Consider the following 27,259-nt stretch of genomic DNA (forward strand, 5'->3'; position numbering starts at 1 on the left):
ACAATTGCAATTCTTCTGTCTGCTCTAGCAAGGCCGATCACAGAATTTGCGCAACTGTAATTTTGGTAAAGGTAGGAGGGATTCTCATGTAAGGAAGATAGTTTAATTTTCATTCTGATTTGACTGCAAGGAGATGGGTCAGATGAACTATCCTCCATTCAAGTAAATCATAGTACCTCAAGACAATAAGAAGTGTGTATAATCCACCCTGCTCCCTTTTTGCTTTGAATGCCAGGAAGCTCAAAGCCAACTATACTGTTCAGTTAAAACATTAAAATTAGCCTAGGTCACTGTTTTAGTTATCTATTGCTGTGAACAAACAACCCCCAAAGTTGGTGACTCAAAACTATTTTTATCTTTCATGGTTCAGTGAGTTGACAGGACTCAGCTGGGCAGCTCTTGCTTGGAGTTGCTTATGCACTTTCAGCCTGATGGTGGCTGGAGTTGGAGTAATCTAAAAGCTCAACTGAGGTAAGCATGCAAGACGGTTTGCTTATTCACAGGTGTGTCACCTGGGCTGAGAGGACCGGAATGGCTGGAGGCTGGCTGTCTCTCTCCCTCCAGATGGCTAGCTTGGGCTTTCTCACATCATGCCAGTGGTCGCAGTTCACACATGGCCACTGGCTTCCCCCAGAGGTCATACTGGGGGGATTTATTCCTCCCCTGCAAGGTTATAATGGGAGATGTGGTCCGTGGGTGGGGTCATCTTTGGAGACATGTTACCACAGCTATTTATTAACCTTTTATTATTTTTCCTGGTCTTATCGGGGACGTATCTTTCTTTGCAAGCCTTTTTTTAATTTTTTGAAGTAGGCGAGCATGAATAATATCTATATGATGCTTTACTCTGGTCTAGGGCTTGATAATTGACAATGCACCCACCTGTGCTACATTACCTGGCCTTCATGACATCATGTAAATGGGCAGATCCAGTGACTTTATCCTTATTTTTACAGACGTGGAGATGGTTTCAAAAAGGATTAGTGATTTGCCCAACATCACACAGCTGGAAGTGGTGGGACAGCACACTGGACAGTGGTGTTTGAGGTGTCAATCTATGTCCTCAAGCACCGGGTGAAGCCCAGACAGAGCCCTAAGCCTAAAACTCAGGTGTGACTCCCCAACATGCTGCACAACACCTGCTTGCCTCTCCGTCGCCCATTCCCAGCAGGAATTTAGTGCAGTGGTGCGAGCATGAGTCCTTGAGCAAAACTGAATCCAGACTGGCTCTGCTGCTTCCTAGCTGCGGAGCTGGGATCTTTCAGACGACTCAGCTTCTTCATCTGTAAAATGAGGTTGTTGATGACGCTGGTGCTTATTCCCTCTCAGGGTTGTCATGAGGATTAAATGAATTAATGCATCAAAGTCATGCTTGATAAGAACTTTAAAAAGAAATCTCTCAGTGAAAAGCTGTAGAGATAAGTAGCTATTAAGAGGACTCTGGTCTAGTGTTCTCTTCTTTACGCTTTTCTTGATTTTACATGGACCATACTAAGCGCCCCAGCTGATATTGACATTTTACTTTGCTGGATATTGCATATTATCGGATAGACTAAAAGCCCTAAGTCAATGTTATTGCCTGACTGAGTATCACGATTTCAGCTGCAAGATGTAGTTATAAAATATTGTCAGAACTTGTCGACACAAGCTGTTTTCCCCAAGCTTTAGTGTGCACTCACTTTCCCTCTGCAGTTATTTACATTGACATTCTCTCCTTTGGTGCCCAGTGGCTCTCTCCTCTCACTCTCCATCCCAAGCAGAGGGATGAAAAATAATCTGAAATCCCACCCAGCTTCTCTCCACTCTTCTGCTTTCCACACACATGTTCTTCTCAACACACTCAGCCAAAGACATCCTTGCACCTATGGACCTTCTGTATCCCAGGGCACCTTCCTTCCTCAGACCCCCAGTGTACAAATAGTTCTGTGCTCACTGAGCCTGAAATGTCCCCTCCATCCCAGGTTCCCCCAGGGAAATGCTGGAGAAGATTTGCAGCCGTGCCACACAGGGCAGGATGCAGACCTATGTATAAGTGAGGAGGCTCTGGACACTTGGCTGCACCTGCCCAGGGATGTTTGGCTCACACAGCTCTCCATCAGTGGCCAGAGAGTGGATTTCCCTACTGCCCACCTGGACACTGCACAGACATCCTGGGCGCAATCCAGAGAGTAGACGACAGCTGCTGCTTAAGGGGACAAGTGTTCCCTACCCAGGAGGGAGGAGGCTTGTCTAAGGGAAGCTGCCTGTTTTTCCTAGCTCAGGGTTGGGGGAACATTGAGCTGAATATGCACCTATTCAGAAGGGCAAAGAGCCAAAAATAACTAGGAGCAACAGCATTTCATCTGACAGGCCCAGAAATAGAGCTCATTTCAGAGCTACAGACCGAGTGATTCCAAGACCTTCACCGTCCCCATAGAAATACACCTTCAAATTCCCACAGAAAAATTCTGAGGTGACACGTGAACTACCATCCCCTCTTCACTACAGCTTCTCAGAGTGAGGGCTCTGGGGCCCATAGGAAGAGAGTCTGCAGAGTCAAAGACCTGAGGCTCGAAAGACAAGGTCTGGGGACCAAGACGTGAGGATGCTATCTGGTGGAATGTTCTAAGGAAGGAAGAAGTAGGAAGTAATTGATCAATATGGAGATTGCAAATCAGGAAGAACCGAGATGGAAAAGGGATGTAGGGAAGGTAAAGAATAGGTGTTATGAGAAAAACAGAAGTACTGAACATTAAGAACAGTGTGCAGTGGACTTCCCCGGCAGTCCAGTGGTTAAGACTCCATCTTCCAATGCAGGGGGCGCGGGTTCTACCCCTGGTTGAGGAATTAAGATCTCACGTGTCTCGCAGTGTGGCCAAAAATTTAAAAAACAACTACAACAACGAAACAAGAAAAAAACCCAGAACGGTGTGCAGGATTTAGCTGAATCCTGAAGGTCACCCTTGGCAGGAAAAAAAGCCATGGTTTTCCAATCAGAATGGGAGTATGTTGCCTTCTATTTTTGTTTTCTTCTCTTCTATTTTGATGTAAAAGGCAAATGTCACAGTTCAGTCTATATTCTGAATATCAGAAATTGCAGGAAGGAAGTTGGGGATGGAAGAGAGGAGAGGCTGCAGGATTCCAGAGACCCCTGGTTGTGGGGAAAAACTGTGTCCTATTGGAAGAAGGTTGGGGGAAGAGTAATGAATGAGAACGGAAAAGGAGGAAGGAAGATTAAAAAGGGACAGGAAAGGGAGGATGGAAGAAAAATTGAAAAAGGAAGATGAGGGGTTCAATTTTATTTAGAGAGTTTGTCTAGGAACTTTCTATACAAGGCATGAAGGCATTACACAGAGCCGATTAAGAAACAACCCCTGTTTGCAAGGAGCTTATAGTCTATCTGAGGAGGAGAACTGGCCAGCAAACCAGCTACAAAATAAATAAAGCAGGATTAAATGGCTACAGGCAATGCTTGGTGGGGCAGAGAGAAAGGACCAATTGAGTTTCTCTTTTTCATATGTATATAGTTTTATTTAGTGACTTTTTAAAATTGAAGTATAGTTGATTTACAGTATTGTGTTCGCTTCAGGTATACAGCAAAGTGATTCAGTTATATATATATATATATATTTTTCAGATTATTTTTCATTAAAGATTATTACAAGATACTGAAGTTTGTAATCGAGGTCATGAGGGGAGCTCCCTGGAGCTGGGGGCCCTAGGTTTGTGCAGGGCCTCCTGCAGGGCCTCTCCGCCACCTCTGTAACCCCTAGATCAGCCCTCTCTGTAAGGGCAGATCTCTTGACCCTACACATCCTTCATATTTAGAAATGTGGTTTCCAAGCACCCAGAAACGGGCAGCACTGATCTGAAGGTAAGTTGCTACTCGTCCACAGCAAAATAAGACCAAGACAAGTTAGGAATTTTTCACAAGCAAATGATATTGAATTTAAAGGACTGTCTTTTATTATGATGTTAGGTCTTTCCTAACTTTTTGCTGGTGAAAATGCCCTGTCTTTTAAATGAAATAATGTTGATAGAAGATTGTGTATTGGGGGGTTGTTGTTTTTTGTTGGTTGGTTTGGCTTCAATAGTTTTACTTGGCAAGTTAATAGTTGGCCAACTGCATTGGTCCCTGAGATTTTTCTGATCTCCAACCATTTCAGAGTCTGAGAACTACTGCCCTCGGACGTTATTCATTGCCCAGCCAGGCAAGCAGATTCTCCCCAGGCCCTTTCCCTCCAGGTCCCTGGGTGCTCCTCCAAGGAGCTTGGATAAGCGAGGCTGCCATCCTCCTTCCAGACTCCGTTGCCTTTGTCCTTTCCCGGGTTCAGGTGTGGCATCATTTACCTTTCACTGTCTCTTTAGAGGGGATGTGATGAACTGACTTACACTTCAGCAGTAACGAGCAATACCAGATTAATATACTCTCCCCGGGGGCCTTCACATTTCAGTGGAGTATTAAAACTTAATTCAAACCAATGAATTGTAATAGTGGAATTTTAAGCCCTTCCACAGGACAATGGGAAAGGGGGCTGTTTTTAAATAGAGAGCCCTCTGAAATCAGACCACACCCTTCAAATTACCGACACAAACATCTAGAGAGAAGGCAAGGGCAATAACGGATTCTGTCTTTTGGATCAAAATTTCACACTCCACTGTGAGTAGAAATTCTGACCTTCTCTTCCTCTACCCCTCTGCAATACAGAATTAGTTAATCCCATCACCCCCTGCCCTGGGCCACAGAGCAAGGTGAAAGTCACTTTTAAAGGATGGAATTGTGTTTCGGTGAGTTTTCTGCATGACTGATGCTCCGCAGGATTCCCAGGGCCTGGAGTGGTGCCAGACGCACAGTAGGAACACAATACAAGATGAATAAGTGAGACATTGGCTATACCAGGTTAAAAATAGCCCGGGCCCCTAGTGGGTGCCTCCACATTGACTATAGTTAGGTAAATTCAAACCCTTAAAGCTCACAGGCTTGAAAACTCCAATTCCATAAATCCTGAATGCAAACAACCTGAGGGACTCAGTTCTCTGAAGACCAGCCCAAACCGGGTGCAGTGAAGGAGGAGAGAAAATCCAGAGGAAGGCCCAAGAAGCCAGGTGAAAACCCCAGAGACACTGTGAAGTCCTGTTCTCTTGAACTGGAAGTTCTCCTTCCACACACATTAAAAAGTATAGTCTACCATACTGATAGAAAAAAATATGGACATGATCTAGGACAATGCCACCAATTTTTTATCCCCTTGGACACTCAGTAGAAAAAATGGAATGGTTTTCTACATCACACAGGAGAATTTTAAGAGCTTTGGGTCTGTGGAAGTGGGACAAGGTACTGTCAAAGAAACCCTCAAATTCTTTAATGTGGTGGCCTGTGGATGAGAGAGGAGCAGAGTGGCCCTTTCTTATCAGCCGGTGGTTCTGGAAATGGGGTCTCTGGACCGGCAGCAGCATCACCTCCCAGCTTGTTAGCAAGGCAGCTTCTCAAGCCCCACCCAGGACCAACTGAAGCTGCAATTCTAGCCCAGCAATGTGTGTTTTTAACACGCTCTCCTGGTGATTGGGATGCAAGCCGAAGTTTGAGAACAGTTGCCATAAGTCATGACTTTGCAGTAAGTGACTTGGAGCCAGGAGTCTGACCCAGGGCCACAGTCCTTAGGTGACCTAGAAAAAGTAAGGGATGACTCAGCTGAGGTGCTGAGTGTGGCCAGGGCTGTACTGGGATGGCTGAGGGCATATCCAGGCACGGGCGATTCCAAAGCTGTTCTAACCCCACCCTGGGCATCCTATCCTCACCACCAGCCTCTCCTGATGCCTGTCGGGACTTGACCTGCTATGGTGGCACCTCCACTGGGAAAGGGCTGTATCCTCTCAGACTCCCAACCTTTTATTAGTTCCAATCGGCACAAAGTCACCAGTGCCAAAGGGAAGCTTCTGAGAACTTTCGAAGGTGAGTTAACTGTTTCAGAGCAGCCGCGGGCCCAGGCAATTATCTGAGTCGCTAGACACAGCCACTCTCTGTCCAGAGCACCAGGGCTGGCGCGAGCTGGGGATCCCAATGTCCAGCCGGGCCCCTCGGCCTGGCGGCAGAATCCGGGTCGCCGAGCAGCCAGTCCCAACATGTGTCCCCAAGGCCGAGGGTATGCCTGAAAATTTTTTTTTTTTTTTAAAGCTGTTTGTGTACTTCAAGAGCCTCACCCCTTTCACTTGGGGCTTGAGCACAACTGAATTGGCCTAATTAACTCATTTTCTTTTCGGTCCAAAGTGGAAGCCGGGGCACAGGCATGCAAATCAAATACGAACGCGATTTGGGCGCCGATCCTCTGGACAATTAAAACAAAGAGCTCGGCGGCAGTGGCGCCGGCCGGGCACAAAACCCTCGGGAAGCATCCAGAACGTGCCGCGAACCAGCCGGCAGGGTGCGGCGCACCTCGGGCTAAAACGGTGCCCGCAGGGAGGAGGCCCCGCGCCTGCAGGTGGACAGGTGGAGGTTGGTAGGGGTCAAAATCCACCCTTAAAGACTGGAAGCTGGGCCACTGCGTGGCGCGACTCCACGGGGGCACACTCGCACTGCGCCCGACGGGAATGGCGCCCTCGCCAAAAAAGCAACCAAACAAAAACCCATTGCACGGGCGGGAACTAGGCTGCAGGACCCGCCAAAGGAGTGGGTGGGAGAGAGAGGATGCGCAAGAGAGGAATAGAATGAGAAGAGGAGGGAGTGGAGAGAGGAAACGGATTGAGAGAGAAGGAAGCAAGTGAAAAAAGAAAATAAGAGGGGGTTAAGAAGAGAGAGGTGAGAGTGAGAGAATTGTAGAGAAGGAAAAAAAGGGAAGCGGAGGGCGGGGAGAGAGATCGCGGAGAGAAAGAGCGCGGAAGGGGGGTGGGGAAGGAGAGGAAAGCAAAGAAAGGGAAAGGGGGCCTGGCCGGGAGCGGGGTCGCGGCGGCCAGGGGGCGGGGCCCGGGGAAGTCCCCACCTGCGTGGGCGCCTGCCGCCCGCCCGGGTGGAAGCCCGGGGGCAGGAGGGAGAGGCCGGGAGGAGGGCTGGGCCGGGAGCGGAGGGGAGGGAGGGGACGGGGACTGGGAGGCTGGGAGGAGCTGGCGCTCGGCTGGGGCTGCGGGGGCGGCGACGGCGGGAGCGGCAGTGGAGGCGGCGGCGGGTCCGGCGGCGGCGGCGGCGGCGGCAGGTGGCCCCGCGCGCAGCGGCCGGCCCGGCCGGGGGCGGGCGGGAAGGTGGCGCCTCGGGCGGGGGCCGGTCCCTGCACCAGGTGACCTGTTCCGGCCCGGATCCGGGCGGCCTCGCCATGCAGCGGCGCGGCGCGGGGCTTCGGTGGCCACGGCGGCAGCAACAGCAACAACCCCTGCCGCTCGAGGCCGGCCCCCGGGCCGCAGCAATGCCCCCCCCGAGCGGCGGCGTCCCACCGGGCCTCGGCGGGCGCCCTGCCTGTGCGCTGCTCCTGCTCTGCTACCTGGTAAGCGCCGGACCCTGCACGGGTCCTCTCCTCCGCGCGGGGCCCCGGGGACGCGGGTGGGGGCGGCCGGGGACCTCCACCTCGCGGGCGGGTGCGGCACGGCTAGTTTTGTCTCTTCCTCGCCGCCGCACCCCGCCGCACCCTGGGCGCTCCTGGCACCTGGGACGGGTACCCGGGGCGCGGAGAGCGGTGCGTGGACCGGAGTTGCGGCGCTGCGCTCTCGCCGGGGTCCCTTCCTCTCCCTCCGAGACCCGCTCGAGACCCGGGTCAGGTTCCCCTCGACACCCAGTCCTGTTCCCCACTCCACCTGGGAGCCTCGCCACCCCGCGTTTCCCCCCTCCCCGCTGCGCACGGCTCTCCAGCTCCCTCCCTGCCGGTCCTGGGCGTCCCTCACAATCTTCTCGAGGTTCCTTTCCTCCCCGTGCCCAACTTCACCTCTTTCTCTCTGCGAATGCCAACCGCCTCGCCCCTCCTCTTAGTTTCCACCCGGTCCTCATGGCCCGGACCGTTTTGTGCGGACGCACCCGGCGATGAGCCTCGTATTTCTAGCGCTCTTAAACTCCTCCATGGCCACTCCAGCCAAGTTGCGGCTGCCAGAAAGAAATCTAGTTCTTTGTAGCACGCTTACCGCCAGAGTGGGGACTTTAGCTGCGTCTTGAACATTGTCTTTTCAGAGAACACGTTTGGCTCATGCGTGTCCGTTTACAATTTGCACACTTCCTGGCTTTTGTTTTAGTCGTCAACTAAATGGCAGTAACCTGTTTTTCAAAACCAACTCATTTAAAATACCAGAGTAATTTAGACCCTCAGAACAAGGTGGGGGAATATTCCCCAATTCCTTTGCTGGCTTGCTCTCTTGTGCTTTGAATTCTTCTAAACAACAGTAAATTTACAGGAGGTGACACCCTTTCTGTCCAGCCTACCTTATGTTCCAGGATCCTGCAGAAACCTTGGGTTATCTCGCCATATATTACTGTAAATAAATGAGATGGAAAATGCTGAATCATGAAACTGATGTAATAGGAAGTTCACAGAATGCTGGAAAAAAAAAAGAGAAAAACAATTGAGTAGTGTCATTGTCCAGAATTCTTTTCATTTATGTGGCATTGCCATTATTTGGAGACTTTCTTCTTGGAGGCAAAAAACTGCTTAGGAGACACTGGCAGGATTTATAATTTGATTCCAAAGAAATTTGCCACTCAGCCCAAGTTTCTTTTGACACCCTTTACTTGTTGAATGTTTCATTTCTTGAAGCAAGAGGATGTAAAAATGCAAATTGTAATTCTGCCTCTTCATCTACCTGTTGAGCAATCCCTGCTTTTCCTCATATTGTAAAATAAGCCAGTACCAGATTTTGTGGTTGGCTTTAGTTCATATTTTTATAAGAAGTTGTCAGTTAACATGAATAATTTTTTTCACCCAGGAGATATTATTATTTAATATTTATGCCACAGGGTTACAGCACACAGGCTCATAAATATAACTGCCATAACACATGACAGGGTTGCAGTTTAAACAGATGATTCCCATCCACAATGCACTGGTTACCCACAGAGGCAGAAATGATGTAGTAGAGCAGTGTGTGAAACATTAATGTACAAGTGGTCAGGAAAGTTCTACGTGGAAATACCAAGACCTGGCAAGCAGAGACTGCTTCTTGACAGTTACAAGAAATCAGAGAAACAAGAGCAATAAAGGCCTAAGTGGTCCACAGGAGCAAAGACAGATGATGGAGCAAGGATAAAAGTGCTGTATGGAGTTTCCCTGGTGGTGCAGTGGTTAAGAATCCACCTGCCAATGCGGGGAACGCAGATCTGAGCCCTAGTCCGGGAGGATCCCTAGAGCCCATGCACTGCAACAAGAGAAGCCACGTCAATGAGAAGCCTGCGTGCAGCAATGAGGACCCAAAGCAGTCAAAAGTAAAAGAAATAAAATTTAAAAAAATAAATTTATAAAATTTCTGTATGGACCAAGGGGGATTTGAGACAACAGGTCACAGAGAGGAGAAAAATGATGCTATGGACAGACTATGGTGAGTTTGTGAAGTGGTGAGGTAGGGCTCCAAAAAGAGAGATTATAGAAAATACTGTAATGTGGAAAATAACTAGAGCATGGATGAATGTCTTGGCAGACAAGGAAGGGATGGATTTTGGAACTACCATGGAGAGGGAAATGTCAGTGCTTCCTGAGTATGTGTGTTTCCTTCAGATGGGCTTCGGATATGCTACTGTTAAAAAAAAAAAACTTGAATAAACAAGCAAACCATTTTTCAACTGAATGAGAAAGTTTTGCAAAACACAGGGAAGCAAAAGTGTGACTTGGAAGGTGGGCTTCACCTTTTGTTCTAAAGGTCTAGCCATTGGTAGGGATTTTGCTCGAGAGGTATGTGCTACCAGAGGAACTGCTGAAAGGGAAGCCTTCTTGACCTTGGAGAAATTCAGTTGCAAATTGGGGAAAATGTAAAACAGCTGCATGAACACATGAGAAACATAAACTACTGAGAAAAATGCATAAGTGTGTGTCTTGTACACCAAGGAATACTTCCTAGGGAAAATGGTCAGGGCAGGGGGGTGGACAGATGGAGGGTGGAAGTCGAGCAGAATAGCTAAGCAGGACCTCAGGAATAGATAGACACTAGAGGAAGAAAGCTATCCCATAATTTGGAAACCTAAATAATAATAGTAGTAGTAGTAGTAACAATAATAGTTTGCATTGCCCTAGGTTATTTATATGCATTATCCAATATTAATCTTAACAATAACCTTGTGAGTTAGGACATAGTATGATCCCCATTCAGATGAGTTAACTGAGGCTCAGAGAGGTTAAGTTAGTTGCACTAGGACACACAGGTAGTCCAGGTTTGAAACCCAAGTCTATCTCCTTCCAGAGTCTCAGTTCTAGCCATTCATTGCCTTCTGGATTTTGCTGCTTATAACCCATTCATAGATGTATGGGCCATTAGCAAAGTTCTCAAAATTAGCAGCTTCTGTGAAATTGATCAGGATGTGAGGTCATGTCTAAAGTAGCCTAAAATATACAAAGCAGGAAGCCCAGGCCACAGAGTAGAAGCAGGATGTTAAAGAGGGGAGGGGGGGAAAGTAAAGCCAGAAGATATTTGCCATCACAATGGAGAGGTAAAGGATGGGGTCCTTGTATAATCCAGAGGCAGCTGGCAGAGTTCAGCACTTGAGTTTGTATGAACATGTGTCCAAGAGTATAGCCAAGTGTGCCTTGGAATGTATTCCAAAGACAGATTGTCTGTGATTTGGGGATTGACTCCTGTTTTGTGTTATCCCTACCTATTTGTTGGTTCACAAGGGCTGGAGGTTGAGAGAGGCCTTCTAGATAGATGCCTTTAAGCCCCTGCCACCCTGATGGAGAACAGGGTGCTGAGGTGATGGGCACATTCCTTCTCCATTGGCTGGGACAGAATAACCTTCAGTAGCAGCCCAAGAACAGTACTGTGATTGTAGCTAGGATACTGCCAAAGCATGAATAATTGTGACGAGGCCTGAAAGATAAGTCACGGAACGATGCCAAGCAGATTTCTGAAAAGATGATCCCTGGTTCCAGCAGCTGCCCCCCAAATTCTGAGGTCACCAAAGGTCAAGATGCAGAGAGCCTCCTCAGAGAGGATGGGGTCTTGAAAGCAAAAGGTCAAGGAAACTGCTTCCACTGAGGTTATGGGTGTTGAGTGGTGGGGTCCATGCTGGTCTTTCTCTGCCTCAGAGACCCCCTAGCCATTCTCGTCCATCAATAACTCTTAGCTTCCACCAGACTCGGCTAGAACAGCCTGAGATTGCCCAGCCCCATTTGTGACAGTGGAACTTGGAGAAGGCAATTCTGTCTCTTCCAAACTCTGGTCTCGAAGTATAATTTTTTCCTAAAATGAGAAAACAAATCTCACCATGGCTGGTATTGGTGTCAGCTGTAGAGCTGAAATATTCCTAGTGGACATTAGCACTTGTGAGACAACCAGAAGACAAAGAAACAAGAGGGCATCAGCGGCACAGATGTATGTAGAGCTCATCGGCAGACAGTGGCTGTGACAGAGTCTTGTCCAGAATTCTCTGTAAGCGACCACAGACCATCAGTTATCCCTCCAGAAGTGTTCATTCACTCCTTGCTTTGTGTAACACGGGACCTAGGAACTTCAAAACGAGGTACAGAGACCTTCAGTTATCCAGTTTGTGCAAGAATGATTATGGATATTTGAAATACAGAGACCCATCCTCTAACTTCACATCAGCCAATAGCTTCCCCATTCATTCCAACCGGAGTCCCTAAAATCTCCCGACTGGCGGTGTTTGCCTCTTGCCTTCTCTTCCTTCCGGCTGCCTGTTGGCAAAAGTGTGGGGGCTACCAGTTGGCTGAACGGAGCAGCCGGAGGGCAGGTAGAAGAGAAGGCGTAAAGAGGCCAGGCGATTCACGGAGAAGTTGGATAGACTGGAAGTAGACCATAAATAGCCTAAAGTGAATTCAGTTACCCTGTTTATTGGCTCATCCCATTCCCCGGAGAAAGGAACGGAGGGGCACGAGGGCGTGCGGGATGTGAGGAATTGCTGAGGAGCTTCTGCTTTGGTGGCTTGTCATTTGCCTCCCAGTGTCTCCCGAAGAAGGGCTGAACCAAGCTGGGGAGTCGGCTCAGTGCAGCGTGTGTGTTTGTGAGTAAGAGAGCATCTACCCTCCCCAGACGTAATGCATGGTGATCTGATGTGATTTTAGCCCCTCACCCTACACTTTCAAGATGGGAGTGAGCAAAGTCCCAAGATTCCCCCACCTGTAACCAGAAGGTGGTGACGGGTGTAGAAGTGGATGAGTTGAGGGCATCATTTTGGGTGTTTCTGGAAGGCAGCAGGCACACCATCACCAGCTTTGGAGTCAGCAGCTATGGATTTGAATTTTGGTTCTGCTTTTTAGTAGCTGGTTGATCTTGTGCAAGTTACTCACCCTCTCTGAATCCATTTCATTTCCTCAGCTGTTAACTGGAATGCTGTGTCCCTCAGAGAGCTGTTGTGAGGTTAGAGGGGAGAAGTTCTATGAAATTCAGTGTGAGAGGATGATGTTAGAAGTGAATGAGAAGACTTACTGCATTTGTCCCCGTGCCTAGCACATAGTAGGTACTCAGTGAAATTAAACTGCACCAAACTTGGTTACCCTCTCATAATCTGTGTTAGCAAGAAATAGCATATCAAACAGTTTTAAAAGGGGGAGAGGATCCAACACAGCAAGGAGTGTTGATCATTATTGCAATGGTGTTTCTCTAGCCAGCTCTCAGGTTTGGGAAGGCACATGGGTTGGCTGGGAAATGCTTCCCAAGGCTCATCTTGACCTCGAAGTCCATACTGATGTCATTGCTTATTCTGCTTAATTGCATGCTTTGTTGACATAAACAGAATTTTTGCTTACTTCTATTTGGCAGAATCGGAAACGTAGGCCTCTTAAGCCAATACCATTACCTTTTGACCTATGGAAAGTTTGATCCAGCCAGTTAGGAGAGCGAGTGCTCAAGAGCCAAGGTTTTCTTAGGTGACTGGGGGGTGGAATGGACAAGGATAAGAAAAATAGTCAATTATTGTTTGCAATCAGACATACCCACATGCACATGTAAGTGTAAATGGACTTCCCATAGAGAGACAAGTGACGTGAGTTAAGATTTTCTAATCTCTCTGTTTCCTTAAATAATAAGTGGATCATGTAGAGAAAAGAGCCAAGTTTTCTCACATCTTTGGAACAAGGGAAGGTTATTTGAACAGAGTTTCCTCTTACTGATTTTTAAAGGAATGAGATGGACTCATCCTAAAAAAAGTTCAGGTGGTTTTGATAGATTATTTTTTCCATCCAGAAGATACATTAAGTTCATCTGTTTCTTGATTCCCAGGCTGAACGGAATGCATTTAGAGTTCCAATTTTGGGTCTTTTATCAGGAACACACATGAAATGACCCATTTCTGTCTTTTTTTAAAAAAATGACAAAACACACAATTAAACAAAGACAAAGGAATCTACGTTTTGTGACTGTGGGGGATGTTGTCATATTTGACTTTGATTAGGGCTTCATTCTGGTATAAACAGATGTTTGAGGGCTCAGGCATGTTTCAGAGCCCAGCTCCATTGTGTGCGGAGCGGTGAAACATCTATGTGGTTGCCTAAATGGCGTAATTTGAGGGGCATAGAGGTGCCCTTTACACTGCAACTATCTTGCTTTACAGCTGCAGTACATTTGGCCTTTGTTTTGAAGGCATTATCTCCACCAGGCTGGCCTAGAAATGCAGATATGTGACATTACGGCAGTGTTTTTCATTATCACTTTAACATGGGTGAACTTGCCAGATGAGCACGAGTCCAACAGGGGGTGGAGGGGCAGGAAATTTAAAATTTTTAATTTATACTTTTTGGTGTGGGGAAATGGAAAAGTTCTAGAATGTAGGGCAGTTGTCTGAAAGGGAGAAGTCCACCCTAAAGGGACACGGTGGGTGTGAGTGCCACGTTCTCTGACCTCACAGTCCCCTGGGTCAACTCTGACTCCCAGGGGCCCAGTGGAATGTTCTTTGGAAGGAGATTAATGAGGCTGGATGAAAAACAGAGGAGTGCCAACCCCCATCCCCCCAGCCACCCCAAAGAACTTGTGAATGTCAGGAAAATTTGGTGGGGACTCAAGATTGGATCGAGTGCTTTGGTTTATATGCAGGTGCCCCCAGCGCTGTGGGGCAGTTGATCTGAGTTGGACCACCGAGGCACCTGGCAGAAATGGCCACGCGTGGTACTTATTTCAGCAAAAAAACCCCTTAGCCAAACTCTACAACGTGCCGAGCTCTATCTTACAAGCCGGGGACTTAACAACGAACAAGACATGGACTCTGACTTTATAATTTCTAAACAAAGGAACATTTGGGTAATTTTTATCTTATGTTAATGCAACCTGGCATGTGAAAATACCTATGAAGTTTGGACACGTGTCATGCCCGTAGCTGAAAGTCTTCAAGTTAATTGCCTTATTTTCCTGGCAGGAAATAGCTCATAACACACACATAACTTGAGCCAGGAAATCAGCTTCAGCTTAGTCAATATTTAGAATGTGATGTGTCTCTAATCGGTGTTGGTTTTGTACATAACAGAGGTAGCCACGACTCGTGGCGTAGCAGCTGCCCGCTGAGTCTGCTCCAACCCACGAGATGCCAGCTTCCTATGTTACAATAGGTGCCCACGAGAAGGAAGATTGCAAAACCTTCCTGAGGGATTTAGACCATGCTCCTCAAATCACATACAGTAACTCTGAGGTCCTCTTTGGGGCTGGCATACCCCCATCATATTAAGAACATCACCCTATCCCTCAAGTTACTCTTCTCTTGTTTCCCAGCTGTCACTAATGTTTCTCTCACTTCTTGAAACATCTATTTCAGTCCATGAAATTCTCGTTGTTGTTTTTTGGCTGCGCCAAGTGGCTTGCAGGATCTTAGCTCCCCAACCAGGGATGGAATCTGTGCTCCCTGCAGTGGAAGCGTGGAGTCTTAACCACTGGACCGCCAGGGAAGACCCGTCAGACCATGAAATTCTACCTCTTTTCCTAGCCTAGTTCCAACTTCTCATCCTACTTAGATCTTTATTGAAAGAAACATTAGCAAGGTGTCAACATACCCATGAGGGACCCTTGGCAAAATAGCAAATCAAGCCCCATCAACCACATGTATAGGAAAGGATGCCTGATTGGGTTATTCATCTTATTTCTCCTATGTGATTATTCCTTTAAAAAGTATATCTTTTGTCGCTCTGTGTTCTTTAAAACTCTATAGCACTTGAAGTGGTCTTCTGATTCCGCTGATTATTATATGATCTTGTCATCTTTCCAAATGGCTATAATTCAAAATAATGACGAGAACACATTTTCATAAAAATGACAAAATAAATAATATCTAATAATACAAAAACTCTATCTAGAATAAAAGCTCGATGGCCTGTAACAGTGATCTGCAAACTCTGGCCCCCGGGCCAATCCAGCCAGCTACATTTTTCTGTAAACAAGGTTGCACTGGACCACAGCCATGCTCACTGGCTTGTGTGTTGTCAATGTCTGCTTTCTTGATACCACACTAGATGGACATCAAGCAGCTGAAAAACCCAAAATAATTACGATATGGCCCCTTTTTACGGGAAAAGTCTCTGACCTCAGATCTAGAATAGCACCATTGGATAGAAATATGTGAGCCACAAATTCGAGCCACATATGTAATTTCACATTTTCTAGTAGCCACACTAAACAAGTAAACAGAAACAGGTAAAATTAATTTTAGTACTGTATTTTATTGAACTCACTGTATCTTAATCTTATCATTTCAATGTGTAATCAGTATAAAAATTATTAATGAGATTTTTAAAATCCTTTTTTGTGTTCAGTCTTTGAAATCCATTGTATCGTTTACACTTACAGCACATCTCCGTTTAAGTGTTTAGTATGACTTGTGGCCTCCATATCGGATAGCATACATCTAGGACCTGTCAACCTGGAATTTACTTTTACTTCACTTGAGACTCTGAAGCCAGTGAAAACAAAATGATCTTCATATGAGTATATGGAGATTTCCTGAAAAACAGAATTTCAAGAGAAGGTCCTGGAGAGAATACACTGTCAGGTGTCGCATACCTTCTTCATGCTCATCTGTCACCACCCATCTCCACAATGATGAGCCTGGGGTCGGGAAGTTTGTGGGTCACCAAGCAAAAGTGAAACTATATTTAGCATGATGCTGTGCTTATTAACGTGGGAAAGTGGGCTGGGGCATTTTTAGCAATAAGATGTAAATGAATTAACTGCACTTTCCAATGAAGTTGAAGGAGATCAGACAGCTCTGTTTAAAAGAGGTTTTCACTGGAGTTCCTAGCATCAGCAATAAAACTGTGATTTAAAAAACTTGAAGTGGGAGAATGGGGCCTGGGTGAGGTATTAAGGTATACATGAAAAGAACGAGGAAGAGGTTTTAAGTCATTCTTTGAGAAGGGACACAATGTAATATTTAATATACCACAGCATATCCTGGACTCTGTTCCCTATTGTCTCACTAAATAAGCAAATGTCTCCTTCCGGGGAGCTGAGAAAGGGAAGCCTTGGGGTTTGGACTGAGGAGCGCAGGTCACGCACGGGCACCACTCTGGTCCAGCTCCCATGAGCGCCCGCAGTCTCGGGCTTCGGCTAAACGCTGCTATGGGCTTAATAGCTCGATTTTTTTTTTTTTTTTTAACATCTTTATTGGAGTATAATTGTTTTACAATAGTGTGTTAGTTTTTCCTTTACAACAAACTGAATCAGTTATACATATACATATGTTCCCATATCTCTTCCCTCTTGCATCACCCTCTCTCCCACCCTCCCTATCCCACCCCTCTAGGTGGTCACAAAGCACAGAGGTGATCTCCCTGTGCTATGCAGCAGCTTCCCACTAGCTATCTAATTTACATTTGATAGTGTATATATGTCCCTGCCACTCTCTCACTTCGTCACAGCCCACCCTTCCCCCTCCCCATATCCTCAAGTCCATGCTCGAGTAAGTCTGTGTTTTATTCCCGTCCTACCACTAATCTCTTCATGACATTTTTTTCCCTTAGAGTCCATATATATGTGTTAGCATACGGTATTTGTTTTTCTCCTTCTGACTTACTTCACTCTGTATGACAGACTCCAGGTCCATCCACCTCATTATAAATAACTCAGTTTCATTTCTTTTTATGGCTGAGTAATATTCCATTGTATATATGTGCCACATCTTCTTTATCCATTCATCTGTTGATGGACACTTAGGTTGCTTCCATGTCCTGGCTATTGTAAATAGAGCTGCAATGAACATTTTGGTGCATGACTCTTTTTGAATTATGGTTTTCTCCAGGTATATGCCCAGTAGTGGGATTGCTGGGTCGTATGGTAGTTCTATTTGTAGTTTTTTAAGGAACCTCCATACTGTTCTCCATAGCGGCTGTATCAATTTACATTCCCACCAGCAGTGCAAGAGGGTTCCCTTTTCTTCACACCCTCTCCAGCATTTATTGTTTCTAGAGTTTTAGATGATGGCCAATCTGGCCGGTGTGAGATGATATCTCATTGTAGTTTTGATTTGGATTTCTCTAATGATTAATGAGGTTGAGCATTCTTTCATGTGTTTGTTAGCAATCTGTATATCTTCTTTGGAGAAATGTCTATTTAGTTCTTCTGCCCATTTTTGGATTGGGTCGTTTGTTTTTTTGTTATTGAGCTGCATGAGTTGCTTATAAATTTTGGAAATTAATCCTTTGTGAGTTGCTTCATTTGCAAATATTTTCTCCCATTCTGAGGGTTGTCTTTTGGTCTTGTTTATGGTATCCTTTGCTGTGCAAAAGCTTTTAAGTTTCATTAGGTCCCATTTGTTTATTTGTGTTTTTATTTCCATTTCTCTAGGAGATGGGTCAAAAAGGATCTTGCTGTGATTTATGTCGTATAGTGTTCTGCCTATGTTTTCCTCTAAGAGTTTGATAGTGTCTGGCCTTACATTTAGGTCTTTAACCCATTTTGAGTTTATTTTTGTGTGTGGTGTTAGGGATTGTTCTAATTTCATACTTTTACATGTAGCTGTCCAGTTTTCCCAGCACCACTTATTGAAGAGGCTGTCTTTTCTCCACTGTATATCCTTCCCTCCTTTATCAAAGATAAGGTGACCATATGTGTGTGGGTTTATCTCTGGGCTCTCTATCCTGTTCCATTGATCTATATTTCTGTTTTTGTGCCAGTACTATATTGTCTTGATTACTGTAGCCTTGTAGTAGAGTCTGAAGTCAGGGAGCCTAATTCCTCCAGCTGCATTTCTCATTCTCAAGATTGCTTTGGCTATTCGGGGTCTTTTGTGTTTCCATACAAATTGTGAAATTTTTTGTTCTAGTTCTGTAAAAAATGCCAGTGGTAATTTGATAGGGATTGCATTGAATCGGTAGATTGCTTTGGGTAGTATAGTCATTTTCACAATGTTGATTCTTCCAATCCAAGAACATGGTATATTTCTCCACCTATTTGTATCATCTTTAATTTCTTTCATCAGTGTCTTATAGTTTTCTGCGTACAAGTCTTTTGTCTCCTTAGGTAGGTTTATTCCTAGATATTTTATTCTTTTTGTTGCAATGGTAAATGGGAGTGTTTTCTTAATTTCACTCTCAGATTTTTCATCATTAGTGTATAAGAATGCCAGAGATTTCTGTGCATTAATTTTGTATCCTGCAACTTTACCAAATTCATTGATTAGCTCTAGTAGTTTTCTGGTAGCATCCTTAGGATTCTCTATGTATAGTATCATGTCATCTGCAAACAGTGACAGCTTTACTTCTTCTTTTCTTATTTGAATTCCTTTTATTTCTTTTTCTTCTCTGATTGCTGTGGCTAGAACTTCCAAAACTATGTTGAATAAGAGTGGTGAGAGTGGGCAACCTTGTCTTGTTCCTGATCTTAGTGGAAATGGTTTCAGTTTTTCACCATTGAGAACGATGCTAGCTGTGGGTTTGTCATATATGGCCTTTATTATGTTGAGGAAAGTTCCCTGTATGCCTACTTTCTGCAAGGTTTTTATCATAAATGAGTGTTGAATTTTGTCAAAAGCTTTCTCTGCATCTATTGAGATGATCATATGGTTTTTCTCCTTCAGTTTGTTGATATGGTGTATCACGTTGATTGATTTGCGTATATTGAAGAATCCTTGCATTCCTGGGATAAACCCCACTTGATCATGGTGTATGATCCTTTTAATGTGCTGTTGGATTCTGTTTGCTAATATTTTGTTGAGGATTTTTGCATCTATGTTCATCAGTGATATTGGCCTGTAGTTTTCTTTCTTTGTGACGTCTTTGTCTGGTTTTGGTATCAGGGTGATGTTGGCCTCATAGAATGAGTTTGGGAGTGTTCCTCCCTCTGCTATCTGTTGGAAGAGTTTGAGAAGGATAGGTGTTAGCTCTTCTCTAAATGTTTGATAGAATTCGCCTGTGAAGCCATCTGGTCCTGGGCTTTTGTTTGCTGGAAGATTTTTAATCACAGTTTCAATTTCAGTGCTTGTGATTGGTCTGTTCATATTTTCTATTTCTTCCTGGTTCAGTCTCGGCAGGTTGTGCATTTCTAAGAATTTGTCCATTTCTTCCAGGTTGTCCATTTTATTGGCATACAGTTGCTTGTAGTAATCTCTAATAATCTTTTGTATTTCTGCAGTGTCAGTTGTAACATCTCCTTTTTCGTTTCTAATTCTATTGATTTGAGTCTTCTCCCTTTTATTCTTGATGAGTCTGGCTAATGGTTTATCAATTTTATTTATCTTCTCAAAGAACCAGCTTTTAGTTTTATTGATCTTTGCTATTGTTTCCTTCACTTCTTTTTCATTTATTTCTGATCTGATCTTTATGATTTCTTTCCTTCTGCTAAATTTGGGTTTTTTTTTGTTCTTCTTTCTCTAATTGCTTTAAGTGCAAAGTTAGGTTGTTTATTCGAGATGCTTCCTGTTTCTTAAGGTATGATTGTATTGCAATAAACTTGCCTCTTAGAACTGCTTTTGCTGTATCCCATAGGTTTTGGGTCGTTGTGTCTCCATTGTCATTTGTTTCTAAGTATTTTTTGATTTCCTCTTTGATTTCTTCAGTGATCACTTCGTTATTAAGTAGTGTATTGTTTAGCCTCCATGTGTTTGTATTTTTTACAGATCTTTTCCTGTAATTGATATCTAGTCTCATAGCGTTGTGGTCGGAAAAGATACTTGATACGATTTCAATTTTCTTAAATTTGCCAAGGCTAGATTTGTGACCCAATATATGATCAATCCTGGAGAATGTTCCATGAGCACTTGAGAAAAATGTGTATTCTGTTGTTTTTGGATGGAATGTCCTATAAATATCAATTAAGTCCATCTTGTGTAATGTATCATTTAAAGCTTGTGTTTCCTTATTTACTTTCATTTTGGATGATCTGTCCATTGGTGAAAGTGGGGTGTTAAAGTCCCCCATTATAATTGTGTTACTGTCGATTTCCCCTTTTAAGGCTGTTAGTATTTGCCTTATGTATTGAGGTGCTCCTATGTTGGGTGCATAAATATTTACAATTGTTATATCTTCTTCATGGATCGATCCCTTGATCATTATGTAGTGTCCTTCTTTGTCTCTTGTAATAGTCTTTATTTTAAAGTCTATTTTGTCTGATATGAGAATTGCTACTCCAGCTTTCTTCTGATTTCCATTTGCGTGGACTATCTTTTTCCATCCCCTTACTTTCAGTCTGTATGTGTCCCTAGGTCTGAAGTGGGTCTCTTGTAGACAGCATATATATGGGTCTTGTTTTTGTATCCATTCAGCCAGTCTGTGTCTTTTGGTGGGAGCATTTAATCCATTTACATTTAAGGTAATTATCGATATGTATGTTCCTATTACCATTTACTTAATTGTTTTGGGTTGTTCTTGTAGGTCTTTTCCTTCTCTTGTGTTTCTTGCCTAGAGAAGTTCCTTTAGGATTTGCTGTAGAGCTGGTTTGGTGGTGCTGAACTCTCTCAGCTTTTGCTTGTCTGTAAAGGTTTTAATTTCTCCATCAAATCTGAATGAGATCCTTGCTGGGTAGAGTAATCTTGGTTGTAGGTTTTTTTCCTTCATCACTTTAAATATGTCCTGCCACTCCCTTCTGGCTTGTAGAGTTTCTGCTGAAAGATCAGATGTTAATCTTATGGGGATTCCCTTGTGTGTTATTTGTTGTTTTTCCCTTGCTGCTTTTAATATGTTTTCTTTGTATTTAATTTTTGACAGTTTGATTATTATGTGTCTTGGCGTGTTTCTCTTTGGGTTTATCCTGTATGGAACTCTCTGTGCTTCCTGGACTTGATTGACTATTTCCTTTCCTATATTAGGGAAGTTTTCAACTATAATCTCTTCAAATATTTTCTCAGTCCCTTTCTTTTTCTCTTCTTCTTCTGGGACCCCTATAATTCGAATGTTGGTGCGTTTAATGTTGTCCCAGAGGTCTCTGAGACTGTCCTCAGTTCTTTTCATTCTTTTTTCTTTCTTCTGCTCTGCAGTAGTTATTTCCACTATTTTATCTTCCAGGTCACTTATCCGTCCTTCTGCCTCAGTTATTCTGCTATTGATCCCATCTAGAGTATTTTTCATTTCATTTATTGTGTTGCTCATCGTTTCTTGCTTCCTCTTTATTTCTTCTAGGTCCCTGTTAACTGTTTCTTGCAAATTGTCTATTCTATTTCCAAGATTTTGCATCATCTTCACCATCATTATTCTAAATTCTCTTTCAGGTAGATTGGCTATTACCTCTTCATCTGTTAGGTCTGGTGTGTTTTTATCTTGCTCCTTCATCTGTTGTGTGTTTTTCTGTCTTCTCATTTCGCTTATCTTACTGTGTTTGGGGTCTCCTTTTTGCACGCTGCAGGTTCGTAGTTCCTGTTGTTTTTGGTGGCTGTCCCCAGTGGCTAAGTTTGGTTCAGTGGGTTGAGTAGATTCCGTGGTTGGGGGGACTAGTGCCTCTGTTCTGGTGGATGAGGCTGGATCTTGTCTTTCTGGTGGGCAGGTCCTCGTCTGGTGGTGTGTTTGGGGATGTTGGTAACCTTATTATGATTTTAGGCAGCCTCTCTGCTAATGGATGGGGCTGTAGACCTGTCTTGCTCTTTGTTGGGGATAGGGTGTCCAGCACTGTTCTTTGCTGGTCCTTGAGTGAAGCTGGGTCTTGGTGTTGAGATGGAGATCTCTTGGAGATTTTTGCCGTCTGATATTACGTGGAGCTGGGAGGTGTCTTGTGGACTAGTGTCTTGAGGTTGGTTCTCCCACCTCAGGGACACCGCCCTGGTGCCTGGCTGGGGCGCCAAGAACCTTTAATCCACACGGCTCAAAATAAAAGGTAGAATAAATAGAAAGGAAAGAAAAGGAAGGAAGGAGGGAGGGAGGGAATGAAGGAAGAAAGGAAGGAAGAAATGAAGGAAGGAAGGTGCAGAGGAAGAAAGGGAGGAAGGAAGAGAGGAAGGGAGGAAAGAAGGGGGGAAGGAAGGAAGAAAGGAGGGAAGGAGGGAAGAAAGGAAGGAAGAAAGAAAGGGAGAAGACAGAGTAGTATAAAGTATAGTTATTAAAATAAAAAATAATTATTAAGAAGAAAAATTTCCTTTTAAAAAAAAAAAAAAACAGAAAAATGGGTCGGTCTAACCCTAGGACAAATGGTGAAAGCAAAGCTATACAGACAAAATCTCACACAGCAGCACACACATACACACTCACAAAAAGAAAAAAAAAGGGGGGGAAATAATAGTGTATCTTGCTCCCAAAGTCCACCTCCTCAACTTGGGATGATTCGTTGTCTCTTCAGGTTTTCAACAGATGCAGGGCACTTAAAGTTGATTGTGGAGCTTTAATCCGCCGCTTCTGAGGCTGCTGGGAGAGACCTCCCCCTCTCCTCTCTGTTCGCACAGCTCCTGGGGTTCAGCTTTGGACTTGGTCCCGCCTCTGCGTGTAGGTTGTCCGAGGGCGACTGCCCTTCGCTTAGACAGGACGATGTTAAAGGAGCAGTTGATTCGGGGGCTCCCGCTCACTCAGGCTGGGGGGAGGGAGTGGCACGGGGGCGGGGCGAGTCCGCGGCGGCAGAGGCCGACGTGACGCTGCACAGGCCCAAGGCGCGCCGTGCGTTCTCCCGGGGAAGCTGTCCCTGGATCCCGGGACCCCGGCAGTGGCGGACTGCACGGGCTCCCGGGAGGGCCGGTGTGGAGAGTGACCTGTGCTCACACACAGGCCTCTTGGTGGTGGCAGCAGCAACCTTAGCGTCCGACACCCGTCTCTACTGTCCGTGCCGACGGCCGCGGCTCGCGCCCGTTTCTGGAGTTCCTCTACGCGGTGCTCTTAATCCCCTCACCTCACACCCGAGGAAGCAAAGAGGCAAGAAAAAGTCTCTTGTCTCTTCGGTAGCTCCGCGCCCGCTTCTGGGGCTCCTTTAAGCGGCGCACTTACTCCCCTCTCCTCGCGCCCAGGCAGCAAAGAGGGAGGAAAAGGTCTCTTGCCTCTTCGGCAGCTCCAGACTTCTCCCGAACTCCCTCCCGGCCAGCCGTGGCGCACTAGCCCCCTTCAAGCTGTCTTCACTCTGCCAACTCCAGACCTTTCCCTGGGATCCGACTGAAGCCCGAGCCTCAGCTCCCGGCCCCGCCCGCCCCGGCGGGCGAGCAGACAAGCCTCTCGGGCTGGTGAGTGCCGGTCGGCACCGATCCTCTGCGGGAATCTCTCCGCTTTGCCCTCCGCACCCCTGTGGCTGAGCTGTCCTCCGCGGCTCCGGAGCGTCCCCCTCCGGCGCCCGCAGTCTCCGCCCGCGAAGGGGCCTCTAGTGTGTGGGAGTGTTTCCTCCTTCACGGCTCCCTCCCACTGGCGTAGGTCCCATCCCTATTCTTTTGTCCCTGTTTATTCTTTTTTCTTTTGCCCTACCCAGATATGTGGGGAGTTTCTTGCCTTTTTGGAGGTCTGAGGTCTTCTGCCAGCGTTCGGTGGGTGTTCTATAGGAGAAGTTCCACGTGTAGATGTATTTCTGATGTCTCTGTGAGGAGGGAGGAGATCTCCGCGTCTTACTCTTCCGCCATCTTTAAGCCGTCTCAATAGCTCGATTTGAATCTTGAGGAGGGGGCCACGTCTCGGCACATCTGGCCAAATGAATAAACCGTCGCTTGTGAATAAATGCTGGCTGTATCTCTCTTCATATGAAAGCAGAGTCAGCCTGGAGTTCTCAGGCAGCCAAGGAATGGCAGACCTTTGGTTTCATGGTGTGTGCTGTGGGGTGGCGAATGTCGGAGTTGGCATGAGGAAAAGGAGGCAGGCTTCCGGGCCGGCCTCTGCTAAGCCTGCAGCTGCGGGATGTCGGGAGAACATCCCCTTGGGGTTGCCATGTCCTCGTCTGAAAACCGGGGTGGGCTGGCTTATCACCGAGGGCTTGTGACCCTCATATTCCCATGTCCTTTTGTGTCTTTATTTACGCCCCTTCTGTCCTCTGGCCAAAGCCGGCTGCTTGCTAGACCCCCAGGACAGCCGCCTGTCCCTCCTTTCATGTCTCTACTTAAGCTGTTCACACCACTTGCAGTGTCCTCCCTTTGCCTCTCTACCTAAAGAACTTCTCTTCATCCATCGAAGCCCAACTGAAATGCCATTTCCTCCATAAAGCCTTTCCCAGAGCCCCCAGTCAGAATTACTGTCATTTGGTGCTGTGTTCCCTTAGGGTCTGCATTTAGTTTGACTGGAGTGCAGGCCATGTTCTGCCATGTGTTTGCTATTTGTAAACATGATTCTCTGATTCCAGACTTAGCATGTTACTCACCTTTGCCCCTCCTAAGCCCTAAGCCAGAATTGAAGAAAGAGGTGCCTATTTCTTCCTTCTTTGGAGAAGACCACAGTGACCTTTTTCTTTAAACTTGTGGTTAAAATATTCATAGCATAACATTTACCACTTTAGCCATTTTTAAATTTATAGTTCGGTGCCGGTAAGTACTTTCATATGGTTGTGCAACCATCACCAGAACTCTTTTCACCTTGTGGAACTGAAACTCTGTACTCATTAAACCACAGCTCCCCATTTCCCCTCCCCCCCAAGCCCTGGTAACCACCATTCTATTTTCTGTCTATGAATCTGACTACTCTTGGAACTTCATATAAGTGGAATCAGACAGTATTCTTTCTTTTGTGACTTTCATTTCACTTAGCATAATGTCCTCAAAGTTCATTCATATTATAGCGTGTGTCAGAATTTCTTTCCTTTTTAAGGCTGAATAATATTCCATTGTGTGTATATACCACATTTTGTTTATCTGTTCATCCATCAGTGGACAGTTGTGTTGTTTCCATCTTTTAACTATTATGAATAATGCTGCTGTGAACCTGGTGTTAGTCTATGAACATATCTCTTCCAAGCCCTGCTTTCAACTTAGATATAGACCCAGAAGTGGAATTGCTGGATCATATGACAATTATGTGCTTAATTTTTTAGGAACTGCAGTACTGCCTTCCACAGTGGCTGCACCATTTTACATTCCCACCAGCAATACACAAGGGTTCCAAATTTCTCTGCATCTTCTTGAACACTTGTGGTTTTCTTTTTTAAAAAAATAGTAGCCATTCTAATGGGTGTAAATTGGTCCAAAGTAACGTTTTTGCTATTGTGTTATGGATGTCTAAATCTCAAAGTCACATGTAGAAGAGCTCTTAGCATCCATCCATCGGTGCCTCATGAACAAAACATTGCCTTAATGTCAGGATGAAACTTTCCAGATTTCTTCTGGAAGGAAAGTCCACACTGAGAGGGCTTCATCATCTAAAGAACTAGATAACTAACACAACATTGTAAATCAACTATACTTCAATATAAAATAAAAATTAAAAAATGAAGAACTTGATAAATAAACCTGCAGCTAAAATCTCTCTTGGCACCTGTGGCACCATCCGTGGTGAAAGAATCAGACAACACAGTTTGTGGTCCATGCCTGCCTGTGTGTGATTTGGAGCAATAGAAAACTTTTGCTGGCCCATTCATCATGCATGCTTGTCCTAGCTCAGAACTTATGGAGAAAAAGTGCCCCAGCTGGCATCCCTGATATGTGTTCTCTCCGGTGCACTTTGAACTCTTCTCCCATCCTTTGATTTGGGTGCATTTGACCACCATTTGAAGTCAGGACAATAGTTTGGAAATGTCTGGAGCCGGATTGCCTCTTTTTCACTTTAAGGCACGTTCACTGCTCCTGGATTTGTCGTGAACTAGCTCCATCATTTGGAAACCAACTCTGGAATGTTTGCCATGTAGATTTGAAAGTCCCATCTTGATGAGCAGATGCTACTGAGTCTGGAGAGAGAGTTTAATGTGGCCTAATCTTCATTTGTGTGTATGTTGGTTTTTCTCCAATTATTTGGTAGTGCTTTCGACATCTTTTATCTTCCACTTTCATTGCATTATGTAAATGGATATTTTTTTCTTCCAGGAAAATAATGATTCACATATCTGTTAATATGATCATTTTTAAGCTTTCTCTGTTTTTTTTTTCTTTTCAGAATTTTGTACCATCTTTGGGTAGGCAGACTTCCCTGACAACGTCAGTGATACCCAGAGCTGAGCAGAGCGTGGCTTACAAAGACTTTATTTATTTCACTGTCTTTGAAGGAAATGTTCGCAACGTTTCCGAAGTCTCGGTGGAGTATTTATGCTCTCGGCCTTGTGTTGTCAATTTGGAAGCCGTGGTTTCATCTGAGTTCAGAAGTAGCATTCCCGTGTACAAAAAAAGGTGGAAGAATGAGAAACATCTTCACACCAGCAGGACACAAATAGTACATGTGAAATTTCCAAGCATCATGGTTTATAGAGATGATTATTTCATCAGACACTCCATTTCGGTATCTGTGGTGATACTACGCGCCTGGATTACTCACCGATATAGCGGTGGAGACTTGAATGTGAAATGGGAGGAAAACTTGCTACACGCTGTAGCGAAGAATTATACCCTGCTGAAGACCATCCCACCTTTTGAACGCCCTTTCAAAGACCATCAGGTGTGCCTTGAGTGGAACATGGGTTACATTTGGAACCTTCGAGCAAACAAGATTCCCCAGTGTCCTCTCGAGCATGGTAGGTCGTTTGCCTTGCTAGGAACCTAATTCTCATTGTTTTTCAGACAGCTTGGATCCTAAGAGAAGGGCAGGGGAAAATTCTTGTATTGGTGGTGGGGGACGAAGCAAATGGAATCTGTAATTTTGGACTTTGGGGACGAAAGAGGAAAAGTGAAAAGGTGTCGAGAATAGACAGAGTAGCAGAGAATAGGATTGAA

The 27,259-nt window shown here is 45.2% G+C and overlaps 1 protein-coding gene across 1 annotated transcript in view; it reads left to right on the plus strand.

The window, feature by feature from the left end:
* The first annotated feature begins 7,221 nt into the window (after positions 1–7,221).
* The window catches only part of LOC131758429 (protein sel-1 homolog 3-like), a 106,623-nt gene continuing 86,585 nt past the window's right edge, over positions 7,222–27,259 (plus strand). Inside the window, exons 1-2 of the mRNA XM_059066507.2 lie at positions 7,222–7,451; positions 26,490–27,060. Of these exons, the coding sequence (XP_058922490.1) occupies positions 7,284–7,451; positions 26,490–27,060 (739 nt within the window). The 5' untranslated portion in view covers positions 7,222–7,283. The remainder of the gene's footprint in view (positions 7,452–26,489; positions 27,061–27,259) is intronic.

This window comes from Kogia breviceps, chromosome 6 (genome assembly GCF_026419965.1).
Source record: "Kogia breviceps isolate mKogBre1 chromosome 6, mKogBre1 haplotype 1, whole genome shotgun sequence".
In the NCBI taxonomy this organism is placed as follows: Eukaryota; Metazoa; Chordata; class Mammalia; order Artiodactyla; family Physeteridae; genus Kogia; species Kogia breviceps.